We start from the raw sequence: 25,671 nt of genomic DNA, 5'->3' as shown, positions 1-25,671 counted from the left end.
TTGGGAGTAAATTTATCCATGTGTAACAGACAGGAAAATGAGAGGGGGACATTTCTACCATCTTAGCTGCAGCTATATTCAGCTTGTTTAGTTTGGGAATATGCCCTTGCTTTCCGTTAAACACAAATGCAAATGGTGAGATGGCGAGACCAGTTTTTTTTTTTCGTCCTTTTTTTAACATCATCAGGCTTTTTTTCGTCGTCTTTTTTTTTTCTTTCATTTTACTTTGTGGAAAAAGTGAGCTGGTCACATTCAGCAGAAGTTACTCACAGCAGTAAAAGTGCCACACACACTCTGAAACTTGTATACACGCACAAGCACACACAAAAAAAGAGACTGTAATAAGAAACAGTGATTTTGAGGTCCATTTTAGTATAATCAGCATAATATTAAACACATTCTTGAGACTTTGAGAGAATAATATGTAAAGCCTTCATTTGAGGGTTTTCAAATGAATTATCCTTTAACATTTGTTTCACGTTTTGATTTTGGGAAAATCTTTAAAGTTTTAGATAATGGCAAATGCTAAAATGGTGCAATATGTTAAACATAGAGGAGATTTCTAGACTCTTTTTGGTTGCTAAGAACAATAAAATTAGCCACAAAGAAACATGTGAGGGACAGGGCATGCAGAACTTGTGTACGTGATTGGTGAAGCCTTAACTGACATAAGAAAAATAAAAAAATATAATAATGTGACAGGGGCGGGGCTAGGAATGGGCTGGGCTTAAGCCACTGGTGATTAAGGAAAAGCCCCAAATGATTTTATAGCCTTGCACTAATCAATACATTTTAATGCATGCAGTAAACTAAAATCCTGTAGAACCGCACAGGACAAAAGGTCCAGTTTCCCCCCTTTTTGGCGGCCCTGAATGTGACTACTACAAACGTATTGATTGCATTGTCAGATGAGGCTATTTGGGCTGTTAAGCGACCACTAAATATTTCATCATATTTAATACTATTATTATTTTTGTGTAATTTAAAAAATAAAATCATTGATCTGATTTCTATTTGTGAGGAAGAAAAGCTAAGGAAGTGTCTGACTTGCCCTCGCGCAGCCGCAGTCTTCCCAACACACACGCACGTACGTACGCACGCACGCGCACTCTCTACGATTATATGAACGCTTTTTTCTGTTTCAGTGATGTCAACATGTGGTTAGCGTTGCCTGTAAAAGGCTTTCATTTGATCAGATCTGAATGCATTATGTTATTTGTGCTTTTTATCCGTGTTTAATATGGTAATATTAATAATACAGGTTCTTAGAAAAATAACAGCTTGGTGTCATTGCTCTAGATTTGTTGGTTTTAAACATATAGCGTTCAATGAGTTTGATGACTAATTGTAATAGCATTGAGCAGTATTATAAAGGATGATTGCGGATGGTCGTCTGTAGTGATGGAATATTGTTTTTTTTTTTACTCTTTGCCGATTTAACTTTTAAACATATTTTAAGGTGTATCCCGAGTATAAAATGCATACATGGATGTCCACTACCCCTAGAACAGCTCTTCGTGTGTGATATGGCCCCTTTAAGACTCTCTTATAAACTCTCTTAATTACCACGTTTACTGCATGAATTAAAACTCGTTGATTACTGCTGCTGGTGAATGGCAAACATCTTTCACACAGTACACATACATTGTATATGCACTCATCTTTTTACCACAAGAGGGCGCATTTGGACTCGTCAGAATGTGACAACATGGAAATGGCACTGATTCAGTCTAACTCACACACACACAACTGCCCCATTCCCTGACATTGGAGGCAATATTAATCTGGGCATCTATGACTTCTTCCTCACTTTTAAGTAATATGCTACATATATTCTATATTATATTAGCCTACACTTGTTCAGCTGCTTCAAACGAACCTGAGTCAGGCAAACAAATTCATGTACACATTCCCAGAACATAAAGAACCTTATCAGATCATACATAAGTGGACAATATACACACACTTATCTCACACTCCAAATTTCACCTTGAGAGACTGTGAAATAAACCCCTTTTCTCAAAGGGAACCCTACAGTGACAGAGGGATATTGGGAAACGCAAGCCTGTCTCTCTCAGTGATTGAACAGAAGGCATGAATGAATGAGTGTGGGAGAGAGGGGGTGGGAGAAATGCAGAATGAGGGGTGTTGGTTGGGGAAAGCCTGCTGAAACCCACAGTGCACTTTGGGTAGATGCTGTGAGATCAATCACTGAAGGGTGCACCGTGATGTCAGGTTGCCAGGCAACAGGAAGAAAGGCACTCCAGCAGGGTCACTCCTGATTACAGAGCGTTTCTCTGCATGCACACGCACTTTCAATCTTGAGTCTATGTTGAAACAAGAGTCTATCAGTTCTAGAAGGATGATGACAGGACTGGGGCACTTTGTAGTTAATCTCACCCAGCAGACAAATTTTAGACCTTAGTCTATTATGGCGGCTCTTACCTCTTTTCTATTCCTCTCTCTATTCCATTACTCTTCTCCTCCTCTCATATGAAGAAATATGTTCGTGCTGTCTAAAGGAACAACATCATACAATTTCTGAGTAGGGGAGACCAGGGGTAATTGTGAAATGTAATTTTTTCTTCAGAACTCACAGACTAGCCTACTATAAATCTACCCGCCATCTTTTAGTTTAAGATGCACGTACAGTGTATACTGTAAAATGTAATAAGTTGACTTCTAGTAAATATACTTATTTGGCTCAAGTAAAATGGACTATTCCTAATTCACTTAAGCCAAATAAGTACATTTACTGCAAATGTACAATCTGTTTACATGCTTTTTAAATAGTTAACTAACAGTGTATATGCCAGTGGATATGCCAAAAGCAACTGTATCATTAAAGGAATTCAATACAAGTTACACTTTTCAATATTTTCACCAATGTTTGCTTATCAGCACAACATGAACACAAACAAACATTCTGCTGCTTGCCTCTCTCCCCTCCAACGGTCTAGGCTGCCCTTTAAACCCCACCAGCTCTCACTGCAACACAAAACAGCTGTTAGAGGTGATTTACCACAGGTGTCAATCCTTACTGTTCCTCTCCCTGCCTCACTCTCCACAGACGCCTCTTGGCCACGCCCACATCATCGCTTGTGGTAATCAACATTGTCACAAATGCTGTCAGTTTGGCTTAAATTGTATTGAACGCTGAATATTCCTTTATTACATTTATTACATCTAGAAAGTCTAGATCATAATGTTGAATTTAATACAAGAAGTGATAGTTACAATCATCTCCAATAAGGGTCTGAAAATAACTATTTAACCTACCAACAAAAGAGGCAGCTGGTAGATGAAAAAAATTACCAGCTTTATTTATTACTTGTTATTTATTATTTATAACAGGATTTGAGGAGAGACAAATAAATGATACTGTATGAAAATTTAAAAGCAAACTTTTTTTAATTGGATTATTTTATTTATATTTATATATAATAAAAGTGCAAAACAAGCACATGCAAAAAAGACTTGAGAAACAGTGATTTTTATGTCAGAAATTTCTTTCCAGGGCAGTACTGCAACTGCCACAGAGGGACTGCGATTGAAATAGATGTTCTGGCTAATACTGTTACAATATATTTATTATGAATTGTCCCTAAAAAAAAAAATATAAGCGATCATATTACAGTATATATTTATGAAATGTTTAATTGTCTTTTTTTCCAGATTATTCTCTATTACAACAAAACGCATAATGTGTGACAACTACATGTCAAGTGAACCAGTCAGTAAACTGATTACAGCACCACAAACCTTACCTCTTACTCGTACATAAACTCAAAGTAGTCGACCTTTATTCCCAATGGCATGAACGGTCATGAATATCACCATATTGCTTCTAGTTATGCAGATAACGTTTTTTGTCAACTAGAAGCCACAAGTTACCGATTCAAGCTGTAAAATAATAGAACCGTTCTAACTTCCGGCGCCCCCTTGAGGACAAACAACCGTGCTGTTGGCATGAATATCAGCGCAAAGGTGAATCACAGCCGTCCTGATATTTATTACATTTATTTCAAAATGAAACTTTTTTTAAGCAAAAAAATTAAGCTGTGCATCAAGTAATAGAAAAAAAAGAACTTATGGAAAATTAAATCATAAAAAGTCTTATTTTTAGAAAGGATGTATATTTTATTACGCAACCTTTGGATATAGCGAATGATTGAAAACAACTTATTTATCAATAAAGTACATCATTTATTATCTAGAATGTTCTTTAGTTATGTTTAATTAACTTGTAATCCAATTGTAAATATTACCAAGTAGACCACTCAACCCTGCTCTCATGTATGACAGATGAGTGGTTAACATGCATGGATGGTAGGAAGTTGGGTGGTGCTGTTCTTTTAGATTACACTGCTGCTTTTGATGTCATTGACCATTTTATTCATGTTGCTAAGCTTAAATGTTTTGGTTTCTCAACTGTAGCCCTTGTCTGGATTGAAATCTATCTCTCTGATGGAACACAGTGAGTGTTTTTTAATGATGTCCCACAAGGCAGTTACTTAGGTCTTTTATTTTCTATTTTCCATTTTCATAAATGATTTACCATATGTTGTTGAAGCTTGTATATGTGGGTTTTAGTTACAGTCGTCAAGTGATCAAGGCTCAACTTCTTGTACCACAGACAAACTCGTTGAAGAAAACTGTCTTGAATTGAGGTTCAGCCACATGGAATATGCTTCACATCAATATAAGACAAAGTAAAAGTACATATTTGTTCAAAACATTTGTAAAGATATGCTTACAAATGTATATATTCATGTTTTTGTTGTATTTTTCTTTGTGTGGACCCCACGAAGACTGGTGTGGAAGCTAATGGGGTTACAAATAAAGAATTGCAGCACTCTTGCTCTTATGATATTGCTCAAATTAAGGTACTAATTCCTTCAGCTGTCAATAATAATGTGTTTTTAAAAAGTAAAAGCAAAAGTCCAATTGCAATAACTGGTCTACAAACTATCTAAAACAATTTAGCCACTTATATATGCAATAATGGATGGGTAAAATGCTAGGTGCTTTCAGTAGTTCTCTAGCTAGCATTAGCATTGCTCTTCTTCGAGTATTTTTAAGTAACGATAAGACAGTGGTTTTAGACACTATACTGCCATCAATTGATGTGGTTAAGTATGATTGTCTCTGCTGCCCCTGCCATATCATTTGTATCTGGAAAATGTCAGAGTTTGAGATAGGCCTAATTTCAAAAGTTATTAATTACCACTATATTATAATTGCTTTACCTAAAAACAAACTTCATAATTCAAGCGAACAGACTTCTAAAGTTAAGGACAGATTATTTTTGTCCCTCATAACAGTAATCTTTTGAGACTGTCTACGTTTAACCTTATTTCTAAAGACAGTCATTACCTTTATTAGAGAACGGCTTAGCGTGAAATAATTGTAAATGATCTAGCGATAATTAATGTTATTGTAAAGGAAAGATTAGAATGTTTTTTGTCACCAAATTTAGCATGTCCATGAATACTGTATTTGAAGAACTTCTTTTGTTTCCAAGCAAACCAATGTTGTAGTTTACTCAAAATCTACAACAATCGCTGTGCCAGCTACTAAACGAATGAAGACGTATGCCAATTCATAGAGGTGGAGGTAGATGGAACCCCCTTACTATAGCTGTGATTAATAAAATAAAATTACATTTGTATGTTGCATTTGTAAACACCACTGAAAACTGTCCATTGTGTAACTACACACATAATTATAAAAAGTTTGAGGGAAACTTGTATGAGTTTTCTGTAAATTCCACTGATACTATTTGAGAGAGTGGTCAAAACAATTAATAATGCCTTACCTACATTTGCATTTATGCATTTGGCAGACGCTTTTATCCAAAGCGACTTACAGTGCACTTTTACAGGGACAATCCCCCCGGAGCAACCTGGAGTTAAGTGCCTTACTCAAGGTCACAGTGGTGGTGGCTGTGGGGATAGAACCAGCAACCTTCTGATTACCAGTTATTTGCTTTAGCCCACTACACCACCACCACTCCTTACCTGTCCAATTTACCTGTCCTACATTGCGTTTATTAACGCATATTGGGAGTACCTTCAAACACAACCTAGTTGGAATATTCTAATATTAGCTGTGGTGTTTGAGCCCCGCCTGTTTAGGTGCGAAACTGCCTGCTATCCTCCTTTTTCCTGACTTCTCCATTGGCAGCGCCATTGCAGCGAGAGACCATGTTGTTCTCAGCAGATTGCGTGAGAAGACGGCACTTGTTAATGCAGAAATAATGCAAATGTACCTGCCTCAAATCTGAAGATTTTTAAATGGAACCTATTATAACCATACATCCTCTTTTCATGGATGTTTGCTCTTTTTTTCTAACCTTAAAAACCGAGCAGTCGGGATTTCTAGATTCCCTAAAATCTGCGATTTGGCTATTTTCATAATGGACTGCTCAACAAAAAACATAATTAAATCTGGCGGGATCTCTGCTCCCCTGTAGTGCTCCAGTGAACATCACTCTGCCTCGCCGCTTGACGCTTCGCTGGTAAACGGGCCTCAGCATCCTAATTTCCTGCAGTGCTTCGGCAGGTGTTGTGAATCCTTACAAAGCAATTGTGTATTGTATATTGTGTGATATAAATATACATTTATTTTGATATATCTAAAAGAGTCAGTTAAGTGTTCTCATCTTTTAAAAGATGTCATTCTGTGAGTGTTCCTTGTGCGATAGGCACATCCTGCCGTCAGATCAGCATGATAGCTGCATTTACTGTCTGGGCCTCTCATGGAGACAGACTGTCCTGTGAGGGCATGAGTCTCAAGACACTTAGCTCACGAATTGCCCTCATTCTGAGGGACGATTCAGCCTCTCGCGCCCTTCCACCGCCTCTTCTGTGATACCCGAGGATTCACATGAGGAGACACGGTGGGGCCTCGAGGTTGAGCAGGATGAATTTGAGGTAGTCCTTGTGCCGGCACACACCCCAAGCACCCCTCAATCTCCACAAAGCACATGATTTCCGATATGATATGTGCGAGATACAGAAATGGCTCTTATCGCATGTACGCCCACACGATTGGTTTGCGTCGATAGATCTGAAGGATGCATACTTTCATATCCAAATTGTACGACATCACAGGATGTTTTCGAGATTCACATTTGAGGGAACAGCGTATTAATTCAAAGTTCTGCCCTTCGGACTGTCTCTGGCTCCTCGCATGTTCACAAAGTGCATTGATACGGTGCCCGCCCCTCTGAAAATTAGCAGCATGCGCATCTTGAACTACCTCGGCGATTGTCTGTTACTGGCACAATCAGAGGCTCTGTTATGCCAGCATAGAAACTTACTGCTTCAACATCTAAACAGCTTGGCTCTCAATGTGAACTGGGTGAAGAGCACGTTCTTCCCCATCCAACAAATATCCTTTTTGGGAGCCTGCCTTGACTCCACGAGTGGGTGCGCGCACCTCAAGAGCAAGTGTGTTCAGGCCATTCTATAGTGTCTGTCTAAACTGGGGAGAACAGTTCCACTGAAGCTGTTTCAAAAAGCATTAGGATTTATGGTGGCGGCATCATTCCATTAGGTCTCTTACACACCAGACCATGGCATGCTTGTCACCAAGGGCGCCTGCGCATCACTATATCCCACCACTGAATAGCTGCTTTAGCACTCTGGACAGCTCCTGCCTTTTACCATTGAGGTGTCGCGCTGGGGCAGGTTGTCAGGTGGAAAGTGTTGACTACGGATGCTTCCAACACAGGTTGGTGGGCGGTGTCCAATGGATGCCAGACTTTCATCAACTAGACAGGTGCAAAGAAAGCATGGCACATCAACCGCTTAGAGCCTTCAGCTGTATTCCTAGTCTTAAAGGCTTTTCAGTCAGAAAAAGTGAACTGTAATATCCTCATACAACAGTTGTGGCATATATAAACCGCCAAGGCGGAATTCATTCACTGTTGAGACAGACGCATCACCTCCTTCTATGGAGAGAGCGACATACTGTATGTCCCAGGCCGCCTGAAATATAGAGCGGACATATTGGCACGCCAATTGGTGATACTGGTCGAATGGAGACTTCATCTTCAAACTGTATAATATTCTGCAAAGCAGAAATCCATCTATTTGCCTCAGTGGGGAATACCCACTATACCCTCTTGTACTCGAAGTCCCAAGCCCAGCTGGGAGCAGACGCAATGGCCCACAAATGGCCGGCGAAGCGCAAATATGCTTTTCCCCTGGTGTGCATGATTCACTCTGCCATATGCAAAGTCCGAGAGGACATGGAAACAATTCTACTGATTGTGGCGAAATGGCACAACCAGCCATGGTTTCCGGTAAAGATAGAGATGCTGTACAGTTTGCCATGGGAAATACAGCTGAAGAGGGATCTCCTCACTCAGGCGCAAGGCACAATCTGGCATCCCCAGCTCAAGCTGTGGAACCTGCATGTGTGGCCCCTGAACGAAGTATGCTAAACTAACATTCAGTCATGAACACCATTTTACAGGCCAGAGCACCAACCACGAGATGCCTCTATGCACTAAAATGGAATGTGTTCACTGATTGGTGTCTGTCGCATGGCAAAGAACCAATAAACTGCCCCATACATGAAATTCTCATATTTCTTCTAGAGCGATTAGACGCAGGACTCACTCCGTCAACGTTTAAAGTTTATTTAGAAATTATATCTGCATATCACGCACATGAAGCTGGTGCCACTATAGGCAAGCATGATTTAGTCATAAAGTTCCTTAAAGGAACAAGACGATTAAACCCACCTTGGCAGGCTACAGTCCCAACTTGGGACTTAACTTTAGTCCAAAAAATCTTGCTTGCATTGGCCAAATATATATACTTATGCTCCAACATTTAAGGACGAGCTATGTTCTAGGGATGTACCTGAAGCCGAATACTTTATTCGAAAATGCACGAATATGACTTGTAGCTTGTAAAGTGTAACATTAACTAAGATACGACATCATGTACACTTTCCACTTCTTGAAATGTCATGTTAATGTATCACACGATTCACACGTGACTCCCATGTATTTATTTATATCCTAAACCTGAGCGCTATGTTAATTTCCTGACCTGAAGTGATGATTTCACATCAGAGCCTGTCTAGCCATCTCTTATAGTTGACCACATTTATATCCACATCAGCAATTAAAGTAATTATCTGGTTAAATGCTCCATAAAGGTTTAAATGCTCCTTAGAGTTTTCATCTATTAGGAATATTCCTCCTTATTTAAAACAAAGTAACTGAAACATGCTCCATCTTTTTTCTTCTTCTTTAAACTGTGCTAAATTTGAGAATGTCAAGTGTTCTTGAACTCTGGAAAGGTACTATATAAATTTGACATTATTATTATTATTATTATTATTATTATTATTAGCCTATTATTATTATTATTATTATTATTTATTATTTACCTAAATAATGGTGTTCTGTCTTAAAACAATCCTGTTAGACTTACGGGACTTTCTGTTTGTAAGCTATATTGATTTTATTTTCATTTATTTTCATGTTTGAGTTTGTATTAATTATTCACTGCAAGTTGTGTGCTTGACATTTCACATTTTGCTGGACATCTCCTGTCTCCAGAATAATGTTGTTATGCATGCACAGATAAATGAAAATCCTGTTTCATGCAGATATTAATATCTGAAATACCAGGAGAAACCACAACATATTCCACAGTTAATGTAGCCTACAAATTGTATAATGATAATAGTAATAATAATAATAATAATTATTATAATTATAATTATAATAATAATTATTATTATGCTATTATTATAAAATGACATATACAAGGCATATATTATTAATTGAAACTAAAATGGGTGTTTAATTTACTTTTGATGGTTTCACTTCCGGTTTAAGCCCCATCCACACCCCGTACTCTCTGAATACAGAGACAGATACAGATAATGGCTTCGCTGCACACCCCTAGTATGTTCCATTGTATTCTTTTTGCTCTTCGCATCACCATATTGGCTAAGCATAGTCAAGCATATCTATATAGGCGGCAACCACTTTAGTGAAACACAGCGGACCAAGTCATTTCAACATGGTGAAACATATTGAAGGGGGTGACCCGCACCATGTATAATAAAAACACTTTTTATAGAAAACTATTATGAGTACAGTCTTCATCTCATGTTAGTATACACCATGCAGATCACTCTTCACAAAAGCACAGTTCATTTGTTAATGTGTAAAACTGTTTAAATTAGTCCAAAATTACTGAATGCACCTTTAATAGTGTTACAACTACCTCCAGCCTCACAGCCAAGAAAAAAAAATCGTATATGGTAGCTACGACCTGCTCAAAAACACAATTGGGCCCCTGAAAAAATCAGCTGAATGGTTGAACTGAATTGCTATTATGACTACTATTTATTATATTTTGATTGTTTATCAATTGTTAAATGGCACACAAATTCCAATACAGCTGCTGATAAACTGGATACAAAAAATGTCCAGAATAAATGTCTTAGTCTTTTCAGTTACTGGCTTCCCAAAATCTGCTTTATTTTGGAAAACGACAGTGGATGTCTGCAAACTTTTTCTTAGCTTGAGAGGAAATAAAGTCATTTTGCACATTCAAAACAAAAAGTATTACACGTTTGCAAATCATAAACATTTTCAAGTAACCCCCCCCCCAAAAAAGAATGCATTTCTCTGATGTGTACTAAACAGACTGTGTAGCAATGATACAGTTTGTGTATTTTAGATGTACTTCCAGACGAATATAATAAGTTTAACTTTGGTACAAAAAATATGATCTTATTCTTTTGGCTTTTAAAATAATGTCACCATGTAATTGGTTAATATAGTGCATGCAGTTTACTACCACACTACGAATGAATTATGACGAACACTGATTGCTTCATAAATTTTTATGCACATTTAAAACCAGGACCTGGCCTTCACATGTAGCACTGTGCAAAGAAATGTAAAAAAATAAATCAATAAATAAGTCAATAATAATAAAAACAATAACATGAGCTTGAAACTACTATTTACAATATAAACAATAAAGAGAATTAGATTAAAGCACATTGATGGTGGTCCCAGTACATACACTCAAAACATATATCTCTCACTGTCGCACATAAATAAGATTTCATAACCTTTGTCTTTCACACACTCAAACACACACACACACACACACACACACACACACACACACACACACACACACACACACACACACACACACACACACACACACACACACACACATTGCATGCATCCAAATGACAGTTTAAGTGTCATGTAAAAGTGCTCCTCTATAGAGTTGAGTACAGAGTTGAGATACAGTGTGCCAGTGTGTGTGTGTGTGTGTATATATATATATATATATATATATATATATATATATATATATATATATATATATATGGAGACATGGCTTTTTGTGAGATGTGAGACATGTGACAGTCTGATACGGACACATTCAGCAGGGTTACATTACTGTTTCCTGTCATGTTCACCAGAGTGTACATTCAGGCTTCTTAAAGTCTGCTAAAATTATGGTATTCACTGTAGGGCAAATATATGTCTCATATTACCCATCATCTGTGTTTTGCAAATTAAGGGTTTGAATCAGATAAACTTTGACATTTTCAGTAATTCAGTTTGGTACTACCAACAGCAGAGATTATGTTTGTTTAATCCATTTTCTTGTTTGTGTTCAGTAAGGCAGTGTATACTGTGTAGGTCTACATCATCATCATCCAATAATAATAATAGTATAAAAACATTCTATCTTGTGATAATCCTGATTAGTACAGTAGCATTCTGCTCTCAGCTTACTGAATGATTGATTTCCAAGCACTTGGATCCTACCTGTGAAAATGTGTGTGAGTTTGTTCGGCATGCGCTAATGCTAAAGTAAACGAGGTCCTGATGTAGGTGCGTTCAGATAATTCACTACCGGCATTCCCCATTCCCCTTCACAGACCTGCTCTTAAATGAAGTAATTCAGACAATCAAACCCATGAGTAGAAAAGTTCAACATGATTAAAAAAAATTAGCTAACAAAAATGTGCAGGTATATAATACGCCATTCAATAAGAAAGACACCAGCGGTAGTGTTAGCACTAGCTACTGATGAATATAACAGTTTCTTTCAGTCCTTAGTATTGTTAAACAACACTTAAAACTAAAAGACAAACTCACACACCACTCTATACTTTCCATTTCGTTGGGCACCAGCATCTATAGGGGAACATCAGTCATACTCTTTTAAGCGTGTGTGTGTGTGCGTTTGTTGTGTTGACACTGGCAATGTCCTTAATGAACGCTCTCCATCAACACCATAAATGCATCCTAAGGCTAACTTGGTGCGCACACACACTCGCGCACACACACACGCACAATAGTCTAGACACACGCAAATACACACACTCCGCTCCACACACACTGAGTTTGGCATTAGTTCCAAAACCGCTCGAGGTGAATTACACCTTGTTGTTCTCGCTTCTCTCTGTAAACAGTGTCTCATTTGAAAAGAACAGTCTCCGGTTCAATCGCTCGTTCATTTTTTTCTGTCCCTTGCATCTTTTGCTTTGTCCTCCTTCTCTCTCCTCTCCTTCTCATATTTGTCCTTCTCTGACTTGGCCACGCTGTTATAAGATGGTGGAGAGGCAGAGGAGGGAGTCATGTCCGTTTTATCCGATGCAGAGTTCTCTTGAAACTTTCCGATTACGAGCACCTCCTTCTCCGGGATATGTACGCCTCTGTCCTGCAGCTGTTGCCGGTACGCTATGGAGGCCTTCTTTACGGTTATCTTCATGCGGTACCGTCGGAAGGCCCTCTGGATGATGACAGCGGACATCTCCTCCTGTTTACGGCGGAGGGTTGTTGTGATGGGCTCATAGGAGACTTTGGAGGGGTTGGAGGCCATGAAACGATCCTCCATCTGTCCTCGCAGGGCATCCATCTCACCCTCCTCCCCGAGAACCCTCAGCGTGAAAGCAAACAGGATATCGAGGCAGTGGATTCTGTCCCCACTGACCATGGGCAGGTCCATAGCTATCAGCTGAATCTTGTTGGGCTTAGGGACGCGTAAAGGAGGATCCAGAACATCCGCAAAGTCGGAAAGCTTGTCGTACTCCACGAATTGTGTGGCGTTAGGGTCAAAGCGCTCCCAGACTTCGTAGAACATTTCAAAGTCATCCTCGCTGAGCGGTTCAGCACTCTCCTCTGTGGCTACGCTAAAGTTCTCCAAGATGACAGCAATGTACATGTTCACCACAATCAGGAAGCAGATAATGATGTAGCTCACAAAGAAGAAAATACCGACCGAAGGGTTTCCACAGTTACCGCGGTATGAGCTGCCCGGGTGCTCTATTTCACTGTCACAATCTGGATTTTGCTTATTCAGGATAGGCGCCAAGAGGCCATCCCACCCTGCAGATGTGGTGATCTGGAACAAGCAAAGCATAGAGTTCCCAAAAGTCTCAAAGTTGAACATGTCATCAATCCCCGCCTCATGCTTCACGTAGGCAAAGTTGGACATCGCAAAGATGGCATAGATAAACATGACCAGGAAAAGGAGAAGGCCAATATTGAACAAGGCAGGAAGTGACATCATCAAGGCAAACAGGAGGGTACGAATGCCTTTGGCTCCTTTTATGAGACGAAGAATGCGACCGATTCTGGCAAGTCGGATGACTCGGAATAAGGTTGGCGATACAAAGTATTTCTCGATCAAATCTGAGAGGAACATGCCTGACAAAAAGAGAAACAAACATAAAAATGCAATAAGTTATACCCCTTATCTCAAGAGTCTATAAGCTTCATGATATTGTTACAACAGACTATTTAAGGTTCAATTAGCCTACTTGACTAGTAGTCAATGCATTCTTTGCATTGCAAGGGATGCCTCAATAGTTAACGTTAGAGTAAACGGTATTCTTCTACGGACAGTTTTCTTTATCAAGTCAATTACAGTTATGACAAAGCAAAAGTCTGAAGCGAATCTTGACGAGTAAGTTACTAAGTCACCATATTATTGCCAGCTACGTAAAGGGACAGTTCACCCAAAGATGAAAATTCATCATTTACTCACCCTCGTGATATCCCAGGTTTTCTTCAGCAGAACACATTTGAAGAAAAACCCAGCTTTTTATATATATATCTCTCAGCTCTGTAGGTCCTTAAAACGCGAGTGGATGGTGATCAGACTTTTAAGCTCCAAAAATAACACACAGACTTTATAAAGATCATCCATACGACTCACTCCATACAGTGTTTACATTCATGTCTTCTAAAATGATACGATCGCTTTTGGTGTGAAAAAAGATTCATATTTAAGTACTTTATAACTATTATCCATCGCTTTCGGTAAGCTTCACGAGAGGGCAGAGGTCACGCAGTCCCTGGTGTGACGTATTTGCATTGGCATTATACGAACATAATCTCACGTTCTCATCTCAGTTGAGACATCTAGGATAAGCACACAAATGCACCATTGTGAGTAAAAAAAAACAGATACAAATACAGATCTAAACCAAAACCACTGAAGTTTCTGTACAGCATTACTTCTACCCAGTTGTAAACAGTGCTGCTCTTCCGGGTGTGTCACACGTGCATCAGTTCTCACGTGTCTCACATGCCACCAAAAGCGATCGTGTCGCTTTAGAAGACAGTCATTAACAGCTGGAGTCATGTGGATGACGTTTATGCTGACTGTCTGTTCTTTTTCGAGCTTCAAAAGTCTGATCACCATCCACTTGCATTTAAGGACTACTGAGCTAAGATATTTTTCTATTTTTCTTCAAATGTGTTCTGGTGAAGAAAGAAAGTCATACACACTTGGGATATCACGAGGGTGAGTAAATGATAAGAGAATTTTCATTTTTGGGTAAACTATGCTTTTAAATAATACACAATTAAAAATATAAGGTTTATTCGACCAAGCATTCATGCCCGAATCTGCATAGTTGTGTAGTTTCAAGAAACCCGTTAAGTAAAGAATACATTTAGGTGTAATTGCAAGGCAGCTTGAGAAACTCACTTTTTAATGAGCAATTTTTGCCCTCTGGTATTAATTGTCAGGGGCATTTTATTTTATTTTATTTGTTTTTTTACCTTTTGTTAGGGCATTTTTTGTACCATATAAAACCCTTTCATATACCTTTAATCAATTTTTAAAAATGCATTTTCAAGCTAATTTATTTATTTATTTGTAAACAATAACATTTAATCAGCAGCAACTCAATATGACAATATGTTTGACTAGGCCTAGAATATAATATATTACAGTAGAAAACAGAAGAAATTCATTATGGGGTCATTTATTGCACCCACATTTTGAATTTCGGTGACATTTTTACCCCAAGCCCCCATTCATTTCAGACCCTGTTGTAAGATTATTGTCACTAAGGGTTTTCTGAACTTTAGGGGTTTTTGACAACTGGGCACTGGCCTTAAAGGAATATTCCGGGTTCAACACACGTTAAGCTCGATCTACAGCATTTTTGGCATAATGATAATTACCACAAATATTTTTGGACTCGTCCCTCCTTTTCTTTATAAAGAGCAAAAATGGAGGTTACAATGAGGCACTTATAATGGAAGTGAATGGGGCCAATTTTTGAAGGGTTTAAATGCAGAAATGTGGCGCTTCTAATTTTATAAAAGCACTTACGTTAATTCTTCTGTTAAAACTCATGTATTATTTGAGCTGTAAAGTTGTTTAAATCATAATTTTTACAGTCAGGGTGTTAGGATTTGTTGACATTACATCGTCATGGCATCAAAGTAGTAAAATTGGCTATAACTTTACATAGAAAAGTTTGGTAAGCGATTTTATCACACTAAAATCATGTTTGCATGTACATTGTTTATGTTGTGTGGTTATACTTTTGAAAAAGTGAGTATTTTAATGTTCAAAAATTGGCCCTTATTCACTTCCATTGTAAGTGCCTCACTGGAACCCAGATTTGTGATTTATTTTAAAGAAAAGGAGGGACAAGTCAAAATAAACGTTTGTGGAAATCAATATTATGCCACGAATGCTGTCGATTGAGCTTAACTTGAATTGAACTCGGAATATTCTTCACACTGAAAAACATTAATGTTCTGGATTAAATTCAAGTTAAGTTCAATGTTTACATTTACATTTATGCATTTGGCAGATGCTTTTATCCAAAGCGACTTACAGAGCCCTTATTACATGGACAATCCCCCCGGAGTAACCTGGATTTAAGTGCCTTGCTCAAGGACACAATGGTGGTGGCTGTGGGGATCGAACCAGCGACCTAAAGAAGCAAACATCCACGTTCCAAAGAGACACTTACAATGGATGTGAATGGGGTACATTTTTGGAGGGTTTAAAGGCAGAAATGTGAAGCTAATAATTTTATAAAGGCACCTGCATTCATTCTTCTGTAAAAATGTTTACAGTAATTTTAGGGCAGGGGTTGGCAACCTATGGCACGCGAACCAATGCTGGCAGAGAGAGGTAATCAGTGGCACTCTAGCAATGGCGAGAGAGGAGTAGACTATTTTATTTATATAAATTCCGTTCCATTCATTCTAATATACATCTTGATGTAATTCTTCCTCATGATCACGCAGCCTGTTTTCATGAGCTGAATGGGAGGCTAAACACCACTATTAATTTTTGAGATTTCCAACCCAGCATACAAACCCTCCTTAAACAATGGTCACACTCAAAATGACATTAAACGATTAAAAGAGAAAACATAAACCCACATCGTGGGATTAAAAAATCTGAGTCTATTCAAAATATAAAATTAAATGAACAAATTGCACTCCATGTCAAAAAGGCTTCTGTTTTAGGGTTTGTTGGCATTACATCGTCATGGTAATGAAGTTATAAAACTGGCTATAACTTTCCACAGAAAAGGTTAGTATGTGATTTTGTAACACTTAAATCACGTTTACACACATATCCTTTATGTGTTATGGCAATACTTTTGAAACAATGAGTAGTTTAACTTTCAAAAATTAGCCCCCATTCACTTTCATTCACTGTAAGCCAGATTTTTGCTTCTTCTTTTCTTTTTCTTTTTTTTTACAGATAAGGAGGGACGGTTAATTTAGTATTTTTTGGTAATCAACATTATGCCACAGATGCTGTCGTTGAGCTGAACTTGTATTGAACCCGGAACATTCCTATAAGATATTATTCTTATTAAAATAGTCTGTAGAGCCTTCAAGAATCCCTAAAACTCTTACCAACAATTGACAGAATCACCACCACAAAGTCAAACACATTCCAGCCAATGGTGAAGTAGTAGTGCCGCAGCGAGGTCATCTTGAGCACACATTCTCCAGTGAAGAGGACAATGAAAACCAGGTTTATCCAGTAGAGGATGCCGTCCATCTCCTTTGTTTGGTCATCAGTTTCCACCATCATGGTCACCATGTTTAAGCAGATCAGGATCATAATGACAATGTCGAAGGCTTGTTTGGTGATTAAGTCAAAGACAAGGCCCTGAAACTTGTTCTAGAGGGTAATAATGAAAAAATAGTAGTATGAACATGTCAAGTCACACTTTTTTGCCAATCGAGATTAGATTTTGCCCATTCTAAATACAGAAGAAACAGACCTGGGACAATTCCACATATACAACATGAGTTCTTATGTTTATTGATACCCTGAACACACCCAGGGATGATTTCCCTGAATAGCTGCACCACTTTAGCTTGGAGTATTTCTGTCTTATTCAATAACCACCCCGCAATCCAGCTTCCTAGTCCTTAAGTGAATCGGGTGCTAAAATTACACAGACAGCGCATGCAAATACATAATGCTATCAGCTGCTGAAATGTATTCTTAGTGACCCCCCTCAGAGTGAGTGAGCTGTGTGTACTGTACCGTTGGCCTGGGAATTGGCTTTTGAGGCTTTTTAGATCCCAGTTTCTTCATGGCATTGTAATATTTCTTCTGTTCTTCTGTCATGAAGATGTCCTGACCTCCAAGGTAAAGAGCAAATACAGAAGACTGGTTACAACCACGGTTCCATTACATGTCATCACACATCAGAAACACAAAGCGACCAGGCTTCTCCCAGATCTTCACCTGTGAACTTCAGGAAATGTCAGAGGCAGAGCCAGTTGAACTCATAACTGGTTCTATGTTCACGTCTCTCAATAGACTACCATTGTGTGCTTTGTAAACAAAACCAGTTCAATAAAGTACCATTGTGTGCTCCATAAACAAAACCACAGATGACGTACGTATACCATTACGTTGCTTTGAAAGTAAACCAAACATACATAGGTTGATTTTTCACATCTAAATACTTTATATTGTAATAAGTGCCATATTCATAATCAGTTGTAATAAACAAAGATGCAATATCTAAGGTACTAACAGTTAAATTAATGTGTTTAAAGGAATATTCTGGGTTCAATTTAAGTTAAGCTCAATCGACAACATCTGTGGCATAATGTTGATTACCACAAAAATGTATATTGACTAGTCCCTCGTTTTATTTAAAAAAAAAAAAAAAAGAGCAAAAATCTGGGTTACGGTGAGGCACTTACCATGGAAGTGAATGGGGGCCAATTTTTTATGTACATTTTTTTTTTTTATGTTTCAAAAGCATAACCACAAGACATAAACAACAAACATGTAAACTTGATTTTAATGTGATAAAATAATTTACAAACCTTTTCTGTATAAAGTTATAGCCAATTTTACAACTTTGTTGCCATGACAATGTACTGTCAACAAACCCCTAAAACTCTAAAATGACTGTACAAATGACAATTTAAACAACTTTACAGCTCAAATAATACATGAGTTTTAACAGAAGAATTAATGTAAGTGCTTTTATAAAATTTGAAGACTCACAATTCTGCCTTTTAAAACCTTCAAAAATCATCCCCATTCACTTCCATTGTAAGTGCCTCACTGTAACCTCCATCTTTGGTTTTTTAAAGAAAGGGAGGGATGAGTCGAAATTATTTTTCATGGTAATCAACATTATGCCACAGATGCTGTCGATTGAGCTTAATTTCACCCTTAAATTCAAAGAAAAACATATCTGTTTTTTGGGGGACAATTGTCACATTGCGAAAAACTGTAATGGCTCTAAAACAGACTTTTTTTTATGCAAAATTTAATTGAAAAGTTCTTGACTGTTTTCATGAGATTCACCATTAAATCTTCAGTGTATATACTTATCTTTTTCTTTTGCTGATTGAAGTTATCGATGATGACACCGATGAAAAGGTTGAGGGTGAAGAAGGAGCCAAAGATAATGAAGATTACAAAGTAAAGGTACATGTAAAGGTTTGATTCATAGTCAGGCTGTTGCTCCAGCTGTATATACAAGAAAATAAAGAGGCATGTTTTTTCATGATCACAGATGCATTATTACATACACTCACCTAAAGGATTATTAGGAACACCATACTAATACTGTGTTTGACCCCCTTTCGCCTTCAGAACTGCCTTAATTCTACATGGCATTGATTCAACAAGGTGCTGAAAGCATTCTTTAGAAATGTTGGCCCATATTGATAGGATAGCATCTTGCATTTGATGGAGATTTGTGGGATGCACATCCAGGGCATGAAGCTCCCGTTCCATCACATCCCAAAGATGCTCTATTGGGTTGAGATCTGGTGACTGTGGGGGCCATTTTAGTACAGTGAACTCATTGTCATGTTCAAGAAACCAATTTGAAATGATTCGAGCTTTGTGACATGGTGCATTATCCTGCTGGAAGTAGCCATCAGAGGATGGGTACATGGTGGCCATAAAGGGATGGACATGGTCAGAAACAATGCTCAGGTAGGCCGTGGCATTTAAACGATGCCCAATTGGCACTAAGGGGCCTAAAGTGTGCCAAGAAAACATCCCCACACCATTACACCACCACCAGCCTGCACAGTGGTAACAAGGCATGATGGATCCATGTTCTCATTCTGTTTATGCCAAATTCTGACTCTACCATCTGAATGTCTCAACAGAAATCGAGACTCATCAGACCAGGCAACATTTTTCCAGTCTTCAACTGTCCAATTTTGGTGAGCTCTTGCAAATTGTAGCCTCTTTTTCCTATTTGTAGTGGAGATGAGTGGTACCCGGTGGGGTCTTCTGCTGTTGTAGCCCATCCGCCTCAAGGTTGTGCGTGTTGTGGCTTCACAAATGCTTTGCTGCATACCTCGGTTGTAACGAGTGGTTATTTCAGGCAAAGTTGCTCTTCTATCAGCTTGAATCAGTCGGCCCATTCTCCTCTGACCTCTAGCATCAACAAGGCATTTTCGCCCACAGGACTGCCGCATACTGGATGTTTTTCCCTTTTCACACCATTCTTTGTAAACCCTAGAAATGGTTGAGCGTGAAAATCCCAGTAACTAAGCAGATTGTGAAATACTCAGACCGGCCCGTCTGGCACCAACAACCATGCCACGCTCAAAATTGCTTAAATCACCTTTCTTTCCCATTCTGACATTCAGTTTGGAGTTCAGGAGATTGTCTTGACCAGGACCACACCCCTAAATGCATTGAAGCAACTGCCATGTGATTGCTTGATTAGATAATTGCATTAATGAGAAATTGAACAGGTGTTCCTAATAATCCTTTAGGTGAGTGTATGTTATGTAAAACCTTCATAGTACTTATTAAACCATATCTTCATAACCACACTCCTGAACACAATTCACTTTCACTTTCTTGTTAAAGTATGTTATTTTCTCTATAGAGGGCGGGACTATATGTTTGCCCAACCAATGTAAGACAGGGGGAGTGTTAGGGAAACCTGTTTGAAAACAGTCATTATTGTTGTTATTTCATTTTGTACCACTAATGGAGGAGAAAATGCACAATTCACCTTTAACACTGAGAACAAAAATACTTACATCACGGGAATCCACAGCAGCATACATGATGTCCATCCATCCTTTAAATGTGGCCTTGTGGAAAAGATACCAATTATCAATAAAGAGTGAATCGACTTCAATAATCTACCTAATACTCGGCCCATGCAATTTAGCTTCTCTGAAAATTCCTGCTTTCTCACCACTTGCAGTAGGGCCAGGTATCCGGCTCCCACATTATCGAAGTTAATCTTCACATTTTTCCAGCGCGCTGTGTCATTGTTTTTGATCAGGGCAAAACAATCAGACTTGTTGTTGACCAAACTGATAGGAATCATCTCATCATTGGTGATATTAACACAATGATAGTATTTCCCAGCAAAGAGGTTCACTCCCATGATGCTGAAGATCAGCCAGAAGATCAAGCACACCAGCAGCACATTCATGATGGAAGGAATGGCTCCCAGCAGAGCGTTCACAACAACCTGGAAGCAAATAAAATTATGTCACACACTACATGCTCTGAAATCTTCCTATAGATATGGGAGCTGTGGAAACTACAATAGAGTTTTTATATATGAATGGCTTATGGGGCTTTTCCACTGCACGGTACAACTCGACTCTGCTCCCTTTTTGGGGGTTTTCCACTGTGGATAGTACCTGGTACCTGATACTTTTTTTAGTACCACCTCGGTTGAGGTTCCAAGCAAGCCAAGCCGATACTAAATGTGACATCAAAATCCTGCAGATCACTGATTGGTCAGGGAGAATCGTCACTACAAGCGTCACTGGATTTCCGACACGTGACATTAACCCGCTAGTTTTAAAGTTAGCAACAGCGACAACAGTATTGTTTGTTCACGCGGCATTCAAATTGTGAAAATAGAAATGGCTGTGTATGAAACCATGCCGTTGTCAATAAACGAGGTGCAGATGGTCCACTCGTTAGTAATGAGCAAAATGAAAAAGTCTCTCAGGAAGTGTCTCAGCTATTGGCCGCACACGGCAACCACTCTAACTCTATACTCTGCTTGAAAGCTTCACTTTATTTAGTTGACCAGCTACTGGAAGCTTGCTTCTAAACAACACTTGTTACACTTGTGCAACAACTTGCACAAGTTATCACCATGCAACAACTGCTTTATGCAGCACAATGAGCGAGTAGCTAACATCTAGCGGATGTATTATTGTTTTGGTCAATTGGTGTCGTATTTAAGATGATGTCACGGCAGTAGAGGCGGCGCAACTATGATGATCAGCCTATATAATCCCCCCACGTTGAGATGACACTAAACTGCAGTGGAAATGCAATCTCAGAAACGTAAAGCGAGTAGATTTGAGGCGAGTTGAGTCGAACCTTAACGTGCAATGGAAAAGTGCCATAAGACTTGCTGGTTAAGTCTAAATCTGTTCCTGAGAAAAAGATTCTCAACATTAATTTTCACTGGCTTTATGCCTTGCGATGTTAAGCCTATTTTATCCTGCATTAAGACTGATTACCTAAAGAACTGAGTAAATGTAACACTAATATGACGAATAGTCCAAGGCTTTCAGTGGGGATTTCTTTAAGACTGCAAGGGAAGCTCAGCTTCCCCTATAATGTCAAAAAATAATGGTCAAATATGTACTATTGTGTAAACAATTTATTGACTAAAAATGCATTAGAACACGTTCATCTCGAAGACGAGTTCGTTCAGAATCAGCTACATTACATATAGCAGGTTGGCTGACTCGATTTACTTCTCATACATTCCCGTAGCGTCAGTGTATTTCCCTGTTGAAGCCGAGTGCCCATTGACTTCAATGGGGCTGCTCTGAACAGTTTTTTTCAGTGCTCCGAAAATAGACGGTCATTGGATAAATGCTGCGATTATGTCCCGCCCACGGACGCTCAGCGTCTCTGGGGGTGAATGAGGAGTGGGCTGGCCCGGACTCCGGGCTTCCGCGTGATGATTGGAGGATCTGTCGAAAGACTGCATCTCCTTATGATTGACAGCGAATCTGTACTATAAGAAGTCACTGAAGCTATTTCGTGCTCAGTCCCATCGCGGATTTCTCAAGTGTAGTCGAAAGACAAACTGCTGCAACCTATTTCTTTATATTTGTTTGGCGAAATTGCTAGTCAATTTGCATAATACATTTCACACAATTATACACCACATTCCTTGTTTCAGTTTTACCAAGTTTAATATATTTTGTTTTAGAGCGTTCATTCGTTCGTTCGTTCGTTCATTCATTCATTCATTCATACAGTAGGCTAGGCTAGCGTCGTACGGGTGAAACTGCGCACGATGGCAGACGGTGCTAATATTGTCGACCTGATTTTGGCGAAGCCATTTGAAAGTCTTCCTTACGAGGAAACAATTAGAATTAAACAGCAGGGCAGATCAACACCTAAGATTGATTTAGTGCAAAAAATAGGGTAAATAAGTTTATAATGTAGGCCGAAAATGAGCTTCCCCTCTTTGAAAGACCAGCAGCCGCCACTGAAGGCTTTGAACAATGCACACAAATATAATTTGGTTTTCATATCCGTTTTTTAGGACTGACTGTGCACATTGTTGTTTTGTAAGTGGTGAAATTGTTTCCGCTTGTTCAGTGTAGATACTATATACAGTATCTAGTTGCTATGGTAATGCCGTACTGAAAGTGTACTGAAAAGTGTAAGCCAGATGCCAAGAAAGAGGAAAGAGAGTAAGGAAAATTGAAAATGTTTGGTTTGCTTATGATTATGATGACATCTCACTGTGGTGCTGAACTCACAAACATAATAGAACATTTTATGCATTCACACATTCATTGTTCACTAGATGTGAATGTCACATACTGTAGTTTCTTATGTGTGAAAACGATTGTATTGTGAAGTTCCAGACAATATTTTGCATATGAATGTGGTTTGGATTTGGTGTGTAAACATCAGATTTCATTTGGATTTGTTTAGACTACAAAAAACTAAACATAATTCAAATATTGGATATCAGAATACCAGATTTTTGCTGCCTATGGCCCAAACAATTTCAGAAACACTGGATTACGTCATGTATCATTCTGCCTTGATACAGTATATGTAATACCTAATTAATTAACTCTAACTAATTCAAGGTTTTCCTCATAGCATATTGGACTTCAACATGTGAACATCTTGCAGGTGTTTATCACACATCTGTTTGCGCTACTAGAAATGTGGAGGAAACAAAAATGAAAACAGAAAAAAACCTTGTGGAGACACGATGACGTCACAACATTTGTTTACTGCAAATGAAAAAGAGACACATAAAAGAGAAAGAAATTTAAGGTCAAAGGCACAAACAACACAACTACCACCACAGAATCATCAGAATAGATCAGAGAGTTTCCACCACTGCATATGCATGCAAAGAATCATGCACATTAAAGATAAAGGTCCAAGAATACTAGAGTCTACATACAATATTAATTTATTCAACATGTGATCAGCGTGTCCTTGTTAATATTCAACATACAAAAGGAAAATAATTCCATACCACAATGTTTGAAAAAATGTAGCAGTATCTTTGTGTGAGAGTATGGTGTTGTATGGCGATATGTGATTAACCAAGTACAACATGATCCAGGGTCAACATCCTTGTTGGAGTTAGGAGTTACAGTAGGGAAAGGGTTAGGTCTGGGGATAGGAGCTAGGAGAGCATTCGTAGGAGGGGTTAAATTATTCCCATAAAACAAAACGATTAAAAACGTATGGTTTGCCACCCTTGGAAGTCTCTAAAGCATGAAGAATTCACAATACAAAACTTCTAAAACCCAGCCAATACCCCAGAATACACATTATCACCATTATTTCAGGAGTTGGGGTTTTCTCAACAAGGACAGTTTTCACATGTTGTAATTTACTTTTCTTTTAAATATTTGATACATTTAAGTTAATAAATGTTGAATTTTTTTTGTCCTTTTGCTCATTATTGTCAACTAAAATATGTTATTTTCATCGACTAAAACTATATGCAATTTTATTCCGAGTAAAATTGACTGAAATGAACGAATACTGTATGGCACGATGAAATACTGACTCAATGTAAAGGACAGTTTTGTCAACAGACTAAAACTAAGGCTAAAACAAAACAAAACATCTAGGTTACGTATGTAACCTCCGTTCCCCGATGGAGGGAACGAGACGTTGTGTCAGAGAAGCGACACTAGGGGTCTCTCTTGAGCGCCGATATTCACCTCTGGACTATGAAAAAAGGCCAATGAGAGTTGGCAACCAGTATTTGCATGTCCCGCCCCCGGACATACGGGTATTTAAGCGGTGCAAATACGGGAGTTCATTCAGGATTTTTCTGAGGAGCCGTAAATGGTCCGGCCACAACAGTGGCTCGGCTCAGCGACGTGGCAGGGGAAACACAACGTCTCGTTCCCTCCATCGGGGAACGGAGGTTACATACGTAACCTAGACGTTCCCCTTCTGTCGCTCTCTCCACGTTGTGTCAGAGAAGCGACACTAGGGGTCCACTTATAAAAGTGCCATGCACTGAGCCGTGTATGTGAACTGCTGACAGGAGCGAGCAGGTATTCTTACGTGCAGGACGACCAACTGTATCAGGCTGCACGTACCCTTCCCCAATGCCCCATTTAAGCCATCAGGATTCCTTATCGTTACCCTGGAGGGGGGAACAAGGTGCTGGCCGCCAACCTGGCAACGGGCCAAGCCTGGCCGGGCCTCTTTTCTCTCTATGTTTCTCGCATAGAGCAACTAAGGCCGGGGCCCTTACACACATTGAGGGAAGGGGGTCTTAGCCCTTATTCTGTGCGGAGAAGACCCTGTGGAGGCCACGCCTACCCGAGAGGGGAGGCAAGTTTAAGTGGCAAAACCATCAGAGGCCTGACTTAGGGCCTAT

At 38.9% G+C, this 25,671-nt stretch overlaps 1 protein-coding gene across 1 annotated transcript in view; it reads right to left on the bottom strand.

Annotated features, from left to right (window-relative positions):
- Positions 1-10,473: 10,473 nt before the first annotated feature.
- scn1lab (sodium channel, voltage-gated, type I like, alpha b) overlaps positions 10,474-25,671 on the bottom strand; it is a 65,885-nt gene continuing 50,687 nt past the window's right edge. The window contains exons 22-27 of the mRNA XM_052141693.1: positions 21,001-21,282; positions 20,840-20,893; positions 19,158-19,295; positions 17,844-17,948; positions 17,201-17,471; positions 10,474-13,723 (exon numbers count right to left, since the gene is read on the bottom strand). Coding sequence (XP_051997653.1) covers positions 12,528-13,723; positions 17,201-17,471; positions 17,844-17,948; positions 19,158-19,295; positions 20,840-20,893; positions 21,001-21,282 — 2,046 coding nt within the window. The 3' untranslated portion in view covers positions 10,474-12,527. The remainder of the gene's footprint in view (positions 13,724-17,200; positions 17,472-17,843; positions 17,949-19,157; positions 19,296-20,839; positions 20,894-21,000; positions 21,283-25,671) is intronic.

Source organism: Xyrauchen texanus, chromosome 13 (genome assembly GCF_025860055.1).
Source record: "Xyrauchen texanus isolate HMW12.3.18 chromosome 13, RBS_HiC_50CHRs, whole genome shotgun sequence".
In the NCBI taxonomy this organism is placed as follows: Eukaryota; Metazoa; Chordata; class Actinopteri; order Cypriniformes; family Catostomidae; genus Xyrauchen; species Xyrauchen texanus.
The sequence above is the reverse complement of the archived record's forward strand: the minus strand, read 5'-3'. Positions and strand labels throughout refer to the sequence as shown.